Raw genomic sequence first — 10,449 nt, forward strand, 5'->3', positions numbered from 1 at the left:
CAGCTGTGACACAACAGGGACCCACAAGCCTCAGAAACATACACATACACACACGCGTGCAGATGGCCAGGGTCTCTACGGAACCCAAAAGGGTCCCCTGGAAAGATCTCAACACTGTGTCGTCCCCACAACTGATGGCACAGTGCCGTGACACAAGGAACACATTAGGTGTCCCAGAGTCACCCACACGTGTCATCCTCAGTGGGAGACTCACAAGGTCACTCCTGGAGGCAGCTGGAGAGGATGCCCAGCCCGGCTGCGTGCGCACAAACACACTTCCTCCAGGCCTCCCCATGAAAGAGGCCGAGCCCAGCCAGGGTATGGTACAAAAATAGTTTATTACAAAAGAAATCCAACCAAAATGCCTAATAATTTACATTTGTTATCAGTGCCTGGCTACAGCCCATCTCCCCCACTCATCCATCTTGGTGGAGTTGGGGGGCGCGAGAGGTGTGACTATTCCCTGGTTCCAAACCAGTTCTGGGGGAGAAGGAATCTGGGTGGAATTCCAGACAGGGGACTGGTGCCTGAGAATAACAGGGTGAGAGTCCCGGGTGGGCCACACGGCGGGAGAATATCTGCTCAGAAGAGGGGTCTTACGGGTAGATGCTTGTGCCTCTGTGCAAATCCTGGTCCTGGGGGCGGGGGGAGGCAGAGTGAGGTCTTCACAGTTTCTAGGAGGGTTGGCCCCGCAGGGCAGGGAGGTACCCCCCGCATGAGTCTGAGATCTGCCCCCCCCCATCCCTCTCAGCTGCCTCCTGGAGCTGGGGAGGGGGGCACCGGCCGGCCAGGGGCTCGGAGGACCCCAGCGAAGGGCAGGAAGCCAGGCGGAGATGAGGGAGGAAGGAAGAAACTGGGGGGAGCCATGGGGAATCCAGGTGGATCCTTGGGGGGAGACTGGGAAGGTGACGAGGAGGGTGACGCAGAAAGGAGACCTGTGGGAAGAAGAGAGAGGTGGGAGTCACGAGACACAGGACCAGACCCATCTGGGCGGGCGCTCTGGGGGCTGGGGGAAGGGCACAGGGGCCTGGAGGGCTCTGGGGGAGGGGCTGGCAGGTGAGCTAGGTTCTCACCGTTAGAGCTGAGGAGGCTGCTACTCTCAGGGGAGGTGGTGCAACTGCGCTCTGGCGAGGGCTCTGGCTGTGATGCCGGAGCAGGCCGGGTCGCCTTCCCCCTCAGGATGTCGACGACCTGCAGAAGGATGGAAAGTGGGGGTCAGCACCAGGTTCCTCCAGCCCACACTGAGCTCGCTCGCTCCGTTCTCTTCGTGCACGGAGTCGGCTCGTGTCTCCGTGTCCGCTGTCAGAGCTTGCTGGGACCCACAGGCCGCCCCCTCCCCCGCGCGCACCGAGATGTCACATTCACGCGGGCCGGCCTAGGGCAAGATCTCCCCCCCACCCCCCAGCGCTCACACTCACCCGGCGGCTGCGCGCCACCATGAGCGGCGTGTCGTTGTGGCAGTTCTTGAGGCCGCTGTCCGCGCCGCTGCGGACCAGCGTGCGCACGAGCGGGAGGAGCCCGCGACCGGACGCCGAGTGCAGCGCCGAGCTGCCCGAGTACATCTGAGCGTTCACGTTGGCGCCGTGCTGCGGGGCGGGACGGACGGGTCAGGACCCCCACCGCCGGGCGGGAGGGGCGGCGGATGGGGCGGGGCCAGAGGAGGGGCGGGGCCGGGATGAGGTCCGAGCGAAGGGCGGGGGACCGAGGCTGGGGGTCCCTGGACGGAGGCAAGGACCTGGGCGGGACTAGATCCGGGATGGGTGACAGAAGGACGAAAGCCAGAACCCAAGGTGGCCCGGAGCGGGACTGAGCAGGCAGGGTGATCAACCCGGGCTAGACACCTGCGGATCCGCCCGCGGTCCCGGCCCGCCAAGGTAGGGGCGGAGCCAGAGAAAGGAAAGCTCCAGAGTCTAGGCGGGGCGGAAGGACAGCACGCGGAAAGGGCCAAAGCGGGAAGGCGGGGTGCGCAAGGCAGGCGTTGCGCCGGCCCCGCTCACTTTGGGGGCGGGGGAAAAAAGGGAGAAGGTCCCGGACAAGAGGGGGGTGGGTGGTGAAGCACAGGGTTGACATAACGAGGCCTAGAAGGAAGGGACAGATCTGGAAGTGTAGCAAGGCCAAGGGCAGGGGCTGTACCCACCTGCAGCAGCAGCTGCACCATACTAAGGCTGTTGTTTTCCACTGCGTGGATGAGCGGGGAGCGGCCGCTTTTAATGTCCTGCAGAAGGGAGGAAAGGTCTTTGAGCCTTTCTAAGCTCTGCCCAATCAGCCCGCCAATATCCCAGCTGCTTGGTCCAGCATCCCAATGGGGTCAGACACTGGAAGCCCCACCCCACCCACTAGCACGGTCTCCACGTAAGTCCCGCCCCCTTGGGGTCCCGCCCCGCCCCCCCAGCTCCTCTCGGCCCCACCCGCTTGGCCCGGGCCCGCTCACCACCGCATCGATGTCCGCACCCCGCTCCAGCAAGAGCAGAACGGCTTCGGGGCACTCCATGTTCACGGCCACGTGCAGGGCGGTGAGCCCTGCGGTACAGGAAGACTCAGTTCACCTGGGTCTGGGGCTGGACCTCAAGTCTTGCCAGACAACCCCACCCGGCGCCGGGGTACGTGCTCACCATCGTAATTGCGGGCCTCCAGATCCACAGTGCCCGGGGCGGCACTGTCCAGCAGGGCCCGCAAGCAGGTCGGGCTGCGGTGCTCACACGCCAGGTGGGCCGCCGTCTGGCCATGGCGGTCCAGTGCCATGGGGCTGGCACCAGCCATCACTAGCAGCCGGACCACAGATGGCAATGTGGTGATCACAGCCAGGTGTAGCGGTGTCTGGGGGGCACAGAGACTGTGAGGGACCTGGGCCTTGCTCTGTGTCCCCGTCCTGACTGCCCCCCCCCCCAGCTCCAGTTTTACTCAGGGGACCAGAAATCTGGAGTCAGTCCTCCATCAGATTTAAGAGTCAGCACCCGACGGCCCCCAGCTCCTAGGACTCCGGAATCCAGACCCTCAAGCATCTCTTCCATCAGATCCAGGCCCCTAGGCTCACCTGCCGCAGGTTGTTGTAGATATCCAGCTCCCGGCCCCCATGCTGGAAGAGGCTGACCAGGCGGTGCACGGCTGCCAGATTGCCCTGGACCACGGCGATGTGGAGTGGCCTGGGGTGGGGAAAAAACAGGCGTTAGGGGCTGGTCACCTCTCACTGCCACACACTTTGCTAAGTCCAACACGCGCCGGCTACTTTGGAGTGGATACAGAATCCAGCCACTCCTGAGCCTCACTCCCTTATCCCCGTTCAGCCACCATCGCCCTCCCTCCTGGACTGTTCCCTCCTCACTGGCCTCCCTGCTGCCTCCCACCTCTGCCCCACTGTCTTGCCGCCCACCTAGCAGCCAGAGAGACCCTTCTGCAACCTCAACAGGTCAAGTCCCTCCCCTGCTCAGAACCCTTGGCATCAAGGCCAAACAAGCCCTCTGTGATCCTGCCTCCCCCTTTTCAATCCATTTGGCTTCTCCATCTGCTCCCTTCACCCTTCTTGGCTTCCTTGCTGTGCCTCAAACAGAACAAGCACACTTGCTTGCCTCCTAGAGCCTTTGCGCTGGCTGTTCCTCTGTCTGGAAGAGTCACTCCCACGCCCACCCCCGCCCCATCCTCTGCACAACCTGCTCTCCTCATTTGGGCCTCTGCCCAAATGAAATGAAATGAAATGGTGTGGCCACGGCTCACTCCCCTTCCCACCACCCCCCCGCTTAATTTTCCTCCACATCATCACCTGACATTGTACAGTTTTACTTGTTTCCTGTCTGAATCTCCCCTTCTAGAATGTCAGCGCCACCCAGGGCCGGGCGTTTTGTCTGCTTGGGTCTCTGTGCGGTGCCTAGGAGCGCAGCTGGGGCTGAGTAGGTGCCCCACAAGCATGCCCTGAATGAACGAACCCATCGCAGTGACCCCTGGCCATCCTTGAAGCTGGCGAGCGCGCTCCCCCCTTCTCTCCCTGCCCCTGCTGCTCATCTGTGACCTGAGTGCGACGTTCTCTCCAGTAGTTGGGATTGCAAGTCACGCTCAGCCTCCAACCCCTGAGCATTCACTTATTTGGAGGGATTTTTGCCCAAAGGGGAGGTGGGATATACTGGGACAGGGTCACTGCCCTGGACACCCAGGGCTGCACGACCCAGATCCTCCCCCCTCCTTCCGGACTGAAGGACTCACTCCGCCAGCTTCTGGGAAGCTTGTCGGCTCTCAGCTCTCTCTGGGAATTACCCTCCACTGAAAAGCACTGTTTGTCCGGGTCATGAGCGGGGGACAGCTGCCATCCCATGGCATCCAGCGGCTGGTCAGTGCTGGCACAGAGGGCCTAGCTTTTTGGCCCCATCTCTAAATGCCACTACAGCTGCTGCATTCCCGGGGGGGGGGGGGGGGGGGGGGGGGGGGGGGGCGGGTCAGCTAAGGCACTGCTTCGACCCCCAGCAGTCCGATTTCTGTCTAATCCTGCTTCCCCCCCAACAGCCTTGATCTGGAGAAGTTTCCCAATACACTCTGGGCTCCTGCCCACAGCTGCCAACCTGGAAGAGCCAGGGAAGTCTGTGATGACTCTGTGTGTGTGTGTGTGTGTGTGTGTGTGTGTGTGTGTGTGTGTGTCTGGGGGCCGGGGAACGGCCACATGAACACTGAGCTTACAGGGGTGACTGCATACACACGGGCTGCACAACGTTCTCCTGCACAACATCTCCATTTACTAGAGCAACGACTTTCTCATCCACCACTACCGCTTCCTAACCAGAGTCTTGCTAAGTAAAGCAGGTGAACAGCGGTCCTCCCCACCGTGGAACGTGCTTCCAGAATTCGCACGGTAAACCAGCTCCCTAAGTGCTTTGGTGGCGGGGGAGAGATCCTGCAGCAGCCTCACTCCCCGCCCCCCGCCCCCCTCCCCCGCTCCCCTGGAGGCTTTGAGGGGGTTAAGCAGGCCGGGGTGCATACTGGCCTGTAGCCCTCCCTAGCTGTGGGAGCGCCAGAGCCAAGTCACGTGGCCCTCGGCTTTTCTCCCCCAGACGGCATCGCCCACAGAGAGCTCTGCGGGTTAAATGGGGAACCTGGAGATCCTGATCCGTGAAAGCCAAATTTACAAGGAAAATGTTCGAGGGGCCGGACCTGGGCCGGGGGAGGGGGTGGGGAGGGGCCCGGAGAACGGCTCCCTTCCCTCCCACCAGCTCCCAGGAAGCTCGGCCTGGGTCCCTCTTGGGGCGGGCGGGGTTAAGTGAGGGCAGAGAGAGCGAATGATTTCAGAGAAACCGTCCAGGCCTGAGTTCCCATAAACGCGCGGGCTGCAGGGGGTGGGGCGGGGCTGGAGGAAGTGGGGACGGGAGGGGCGGCCCAGCCCTCGGACTTCCAGTAACAGGTCTGCTGGGCGGGGCTCCGCTTCCTGCTCCCGGGGGAGGGAAGCCTCCCGCCGGGGATCTACCCCGGCCACCCCCGGCACCCCCACTTCCATCCTCGCGTGGGGTGGAGGAGGGAGGCCAACCAAAGAGACTCAAGCTTCCCCGGGTGGGAAGAACCCCAAGTTTTCCAGCTTAGGGGCTCCTCTGGAACTCCACCCTTCAGGTCTCAGACTCCAGCTGGCTCCTTATCCCCCATATCCTGGCATCCACCCATGAGATCTCTTAGGGTCCGGTTATACGGTGCCCCAACTCTTGGCGGATACCAACTTCCCCAGTCCCTGTGAGTTACAAACCCCCAAGCTGTTCTGTACCCCGTTCCATTACTTCCCCAGGGGTCAAGGAATACAGTACCCGGACCTCTGCTCTCTGGGACTCGGAACACCTCCCCTCTCTCTTAGAGGGAGACCCAGAGCTCCAGCTTCCCGGTGCTGTACCGAATACAGTATCCGGACCTGTTGAGGGTCCAGATGCCCCGAGATTCTTGATCACTTGAGTCCCTAGAAGTCCAGGCTCCCAACTAAGCTTTGCTGCTTTGGCGACCCAGACTTAGCCTGTCCCCCTCCCCCACTCCCAGGCTAGCCAGCTGTCCATTCCGGTAAAGTCTTGGCCCCAGCGGAAGGGGTTAAGGTTAGACTGAATGCCGAGAGGGGGAGGCTGCGAGTGAGTGACGGCTGCTGACGTGGGGGAGGCAGAGCAGCTGGGCTGCGGTCAAGTTCTGCGGGAAGGGATTTCCCCCAACAGGCAGCTGAGGCTGAAGTGTTTGCTTTGGAGGGAAGGGGGGGGGGAGGGCGGGTGGGGCGTAGGATTTGAGATTGGTGTGCCAAGGTCGCCTTCTGCGCCCCGTGTTCACAGGCTGCAAACAAATCATCCCCAGATGATTTTTTTTTGCAGATACAAAATCTATTTCGTTGATGACCCCAGAGGTACCCAGAGTGGGAGGAACTAGTTTTATTCAGCCTTTTAGATAGCTCAGACATTTTCTCCTGCTCGGACCCACAGAATGGCCCAGAAGCACCTAGGGAGGTCTGTGAGAACAACCACTCCCCCCGCATCCCCTGTGTGGAGGACCTACTGTGTGCCTGGCCGTTCTGTGTTCTCTGCGCCTGTACATCGTTGCACTGAATCCTAATTTTGATAGGTCCCGTATGAGCCCCGATTTCCAGAAAGGGGTGCTGAGGCTCCAGGATGTGAAGTCACAAAGTTGGCCAGTGATGGAGGACCCCCTGCCTCCCCCACTTTCTGCTGCAGTGAGCTTGTCCTTTCCATCCCTATCAATTCCCAGATAGGCAGTTTATAGAAGCAGAGAGGGGCGAGAAAAGGGCCAGCTGGAATTCAAACCTGGGTGGATAAAATAATAATGGGCACCGTCAAGGGTGTTGAGCGCTTACTGTGTGCCAGGCCCAGAGCAGACCCTTCCCCTGCAGGGGTTTTTAGCAGCCTCAAGGGCATGTTCTCCAAACTGCAGGCGATCTGTGGCATTTGTGAAATCCGTTTACAGAGACCGTCAACTTAATTGACTGACCTCTATGACCATGAAACAGCAGAACAGACTAGAAGAGAAAATACAGAGTAGATTCCATCTAGGAAGGTGACTCTTGTTCTGGGCAATTTTTATTTCACGCTTCTATGTGTGGACGTGTGCTGGGTATAAGGTAAAGTAATGATGACAATAGTATTAAGTAATACTTATGAGCACTTATAACTTAGCAGGCTCAGTGCTAAGAGCTTAACATGTGTAATTCACGTAACAAATCAATTGCTTAAAGATCTTTCGCATGTCTGGATTTCTTTAAAAATAATTTTTGGGTATCAATGGGTATATTTTATTATTTTATTTTTAAAAAGCGATCCCTATACCCAACGTGGAGCTTGAACTCACGACCCCGAGATCAAGAATTTGTATGCTCTACCAACTGAGCCTGCCAGGCGCCCCTCTCAGGTCTGGATTCTGATAAACATTTTGAAGCCCCCTGCTTCAGAAACAGTCCTAGGTGGTAAGGGCTCTCAGAGTCCCCATTTTCCAAAACAGGATACTGAGGCGCAGAGTGGGGGAGTGGGGAGACCTTACTCCAAGTCACAGCCAGCAGTGGAGACGGGACTCTAACTCAGCTGAGGGAACTCGAAAGCTCAAGCTGAGTGTCCCTGTGTTGTGGTGGGTGAGGTGGGGGGAGGGCTGGATCCCCCATTTATGGGGGTGCTTTACTCACGTGTCTCCGTCCTCATCTGCACGGGTGGCCACAGCGATGTCAGCCGACAAGGGGTGTTCCATGGAGCATACCATGGGGTACAGGGGTGTAGGCAGGTTCAGGAGAGGAAAGAGTGAGCCCATAGTCGGGGTGGGGTATATGGGCAGTAAAGGTCCTGGACAGAGAAAGGACGTGGGTGAGGCCAAACCCGCAGACCCCTGACCCACCCCTACATCCAGGACTTCGCACCTGCTGTGTCACCTGCCCCTTTTTCTAGGTCCCTTTTTCATTTCATACTGGGCCCCAAATGTCCAAGACAGACTGGTCTTCCACATCCTTCTGCACTCAGGTGGCTTCCTCACTTCACTATCTCCCCCTAAGCCCTGGTCACTGTCTTTGTCACTTATCTCTTCACTAGTCTGACTCTCCATGCCCTACTAGGCAGAATCCCTTAAGGACAGGACTGAACCCCATCATCACCCATCAGGGGGACCCCAGGGCCCGTTTGCTGAGTAAATTTGTGACTGAAGAAGGTTAGGAATGGCTGAAGCACTGGGTGTAGGGTGTGGGGTGACTGTGTAGAGATTTGGGGAGAAAGGTGGGTCAGAAGGAGAGAGGAGTGGAGTCAGACGCCAGACACCATGGCAGCAGTCAAAGTCATTTCCACCCATCACACAGATGGGGAAAACGGAGGCCAGGGTTCTCATCCAGGGAATGGGAAAGGGAAGGGGGAAGTGGCAGGCTTCCTGATGCACACCCTGAGGCTTTCTAACTGCTGTATTCTGATGGGGTGGAAGGTGCAGACACTGGGCCAAAGCCTGGAAGCACTAGGCGTGGGTTCTCTGCAGCTTTGGGGTCACTCAGGGGTGGGTGATGTGGGCACAGCTGTGGAAGGGGATCCCCCTCCCTTGAGACAGAATGGAGAGAATGGTGCTCGGCCTTCTGTCATCTCCTGACTCTTGAGGGCCCCCATCTGTGCACCCCCAAGTTTGCCGGTCCTCGTATCTCCAGTACCAGGCCTTCATGCCCTGTAGCCTTTTGCCTGAACACCCCCAAATTCTTCATCCTGGCCCTAAATCCTTCAGTCCCAGAATTCCCTCGTCCTGTCCCTGGTTCCTAGAACCCTCAACTCCAAGCCTTGACTTTGTGACCACCTGAATTCCTGACCTCAGATGACACCTTGAGCCTGTGTTATGACCATACATAACTGGGTGCCCAGAACTCCAGATCTCTGTCCTGCTGGCTCCTCAGGACCCCCAACGCCTGGGTCTGTTTCCTTGGATCCCTGTGATCCCAGATACTGGGGTGCTTAAAACTCCAACTCTGTTCTCCTGATCCCCACTGTTCCCTGATATCCTGATTCCTGAGATTCTGATCTGCTGGCTGACATCCCTAGTATGTCCTCGTAGAACCCCAGTCGCTGCTTCCCTAACTCCTTTTGACACCGCATATCTGGATGCCAAGAACCCCAATTTCTTGGGCCCGACTGCCAAGCACTGAGTCCTCATAATCCTAGATATCTGGGTTCTAAAAAGCTTATAACTCTGTGTTCTTGGGACTACAGGCTCTGCCCTTTAGACTTCTGGAGACTTTCATATCTGTACCGCTAGGCACTGTCCCCTGGGTCTGCATATCTGTGGCTCTCAGACTTTGGGCTCTGTCCCTCAGGGCCCCCTGGCACCCAGCGTCCTGGGACCCCCATATCTGCGTCCCAAGGCACTGCTCCGGGATGTTCCCATAACTGTGTCCCTAGGACCTCAGGCTCTGCCCCCTCCCAGCTCCTCAGGAATCCCATTTATCTGTGTCCTTGGGATTCTGTCTCCCCAGCTTCTCGGCTCCCTGGGAGCCCCTGTATTTGCGTCCTGAACTCTGTTCCCTGGCTTTGGTGACCCTATGCCCTGTCTGACCCCCACCTGGCCAGGATCCTTGGGAGCCACTCACCCTGGTAGTAAAGCGCCTCTGGTCGGGCCAGTCCGTGGGGAGCCGCGGGGACCGCTGGGGAGTCGGAGCTGCCGCCTAGGGGATCCGGGGGGACCACGGGGCCCGCGGCACCGCGGGGGGCGGCGGGTTCCGGGGAGGGTGCGCGCAGCGGGCGCTTGCGGAGCGGCAGCGCGGCGCCGGGGGGCCCGGCGGCCTTGGGCCGGGTGCGCAGGTCCACGGGCCCCTCGTCCATGGCCCCCGCGGGGCATCGGGGCATGGGGCCGCCGGAGACGGCGGCCGAGCAGGCGGCCGGAGCGCGGCTCGGCTCGGCTGCACGGGAGGGTGGCTGCGCCGGGCGCCGAGCGCCGGGACTTCCCCTGCCGCCGGCTGAACTGAAGGGACTTTTGTCGGCCGGGGCGGTGCCGGTCGCCCGCCTCCCCGCCCCCGGCCCCCCCGGGGCCACCCGTCCGCCCCAGGGGTTTCCTGGACCCGCAGCCGCTCCCGTCGCCTCGCGGTGCTGCTCGCCGAGCGTCCCGCCTGCGCCGCGCCCCGCGCCCGCCCCCTTCCGACCCCGCGGCGCCCCCGGCGGCTGGGCCCGGGTGGGGGACAGGAGGCGGGGTCAGGCGCTGGGGGTCCCCACCCCTGCGGCTGCGGGCCTCTCTCAGTCTCTGCCTCAGTGTTTAGGTGTTTCTGGCTATTTGTCTCCCTCTCTGTGACTCTGTCTCTGACTCCCGTTTGGGTGGGTGTCTTCCTGGGTCTCGGTCTGTCTCTCTCTCCTTGTATCTCTCTCAGTGTCTCTCTCTGGTCTCCCTGCCTCTGTCTCTCTTGTGTCTGTGTCTTTCACTATCCCTCTTTTCTCGAGTGGCTGTCTGCCCTCAGCCTCTCCCCTAGGGTGGGATTCCAGGAGGCCCTGGGCTCACTAG

At 60.1% G+C, this 10,449-nt stretch overlaps 1 protein-coding gene across 1 annotated transcript; it reads right to left on the reverse strand.

Annotated features, from left to right (window-relative positions):
* Window positions 1-319: 319 nt before the first annotated feature.
* Window positions 320-9,907, reverse strand: LOC111160793 (B-cell CLL/lymphoma 3). Its single transcript, XM_022524140.1, has 9 exons — window positions 9,548-9,907; window positions 7,628-7,781; window positions 3,035-3,143; window positions 2,613-2,817; window positions 2,432-2,520; window positions 2,138-2,215; window positions 1,419-1,586; window positions 1,074-1,191; window positions 320-935 (listed from the first exon to the last, which is right to left on the reverse strand). The coding sequence occupies exons 1-9, from the start codon at window positions 9,801-9,803 to the stop codon at window positions 748-750; spliced, it is 1,365 nt and encodes a 454-aa protein (XP_022379848.1). The 5' UTR covers window positions 9,804-9,907; the 3' UTR covers window positions 320-747.
* Between the last annotated feature and the right edge of the window lie 542 nt (window positions 9,908-10,449).

The sequence above is a fragment of the Enhydra lutris genome, unplaced genomic scaffold (assembly GCF_002288905.1).
Source record: "Enhydra lutris kenyoni isolate GAN:26980312 unplaced genomic scaffold, ASM228890v2 scaffoldscaffold77, whole genome shotgun sequence".
In the NCBI taxonomy this organism is placed as follows: domain Eukaryota; kingdom Metazoa; phylum Chordata; class Mammalia; order Carnivora; family Mustelidae; genus Enhydra; species Enhydra lutris.

What these genes read in the sequence shown, in the direction of transcription:
- LOC111160793 (XM_022524140.1), bottom strand. Translation starts at nt 9,803, where the DNA reads ATGCCCCGATGCCCCGCGGGGGCCATGGACGAGGGGCCCGTGGACCTG. An exon ending in GGAGGCCCGCAATTACGATG is followed by an intron (nt 2,521 to 2,612) that starts GTGAGCACGTAC and finishes CCTGTACCGCAG; the next exon opens with GGCTCACCGCCCTGCACGTG. An exon ending in TGGTGGCGCGCAGCCGCCGG is followed by an intron (nt 1,192 to 1,418) that starts GTGAGTGTGAGC and finishes ATCCTTCTGCAG; the next exon opens with GTCGTCGACATCCTGAGGGG.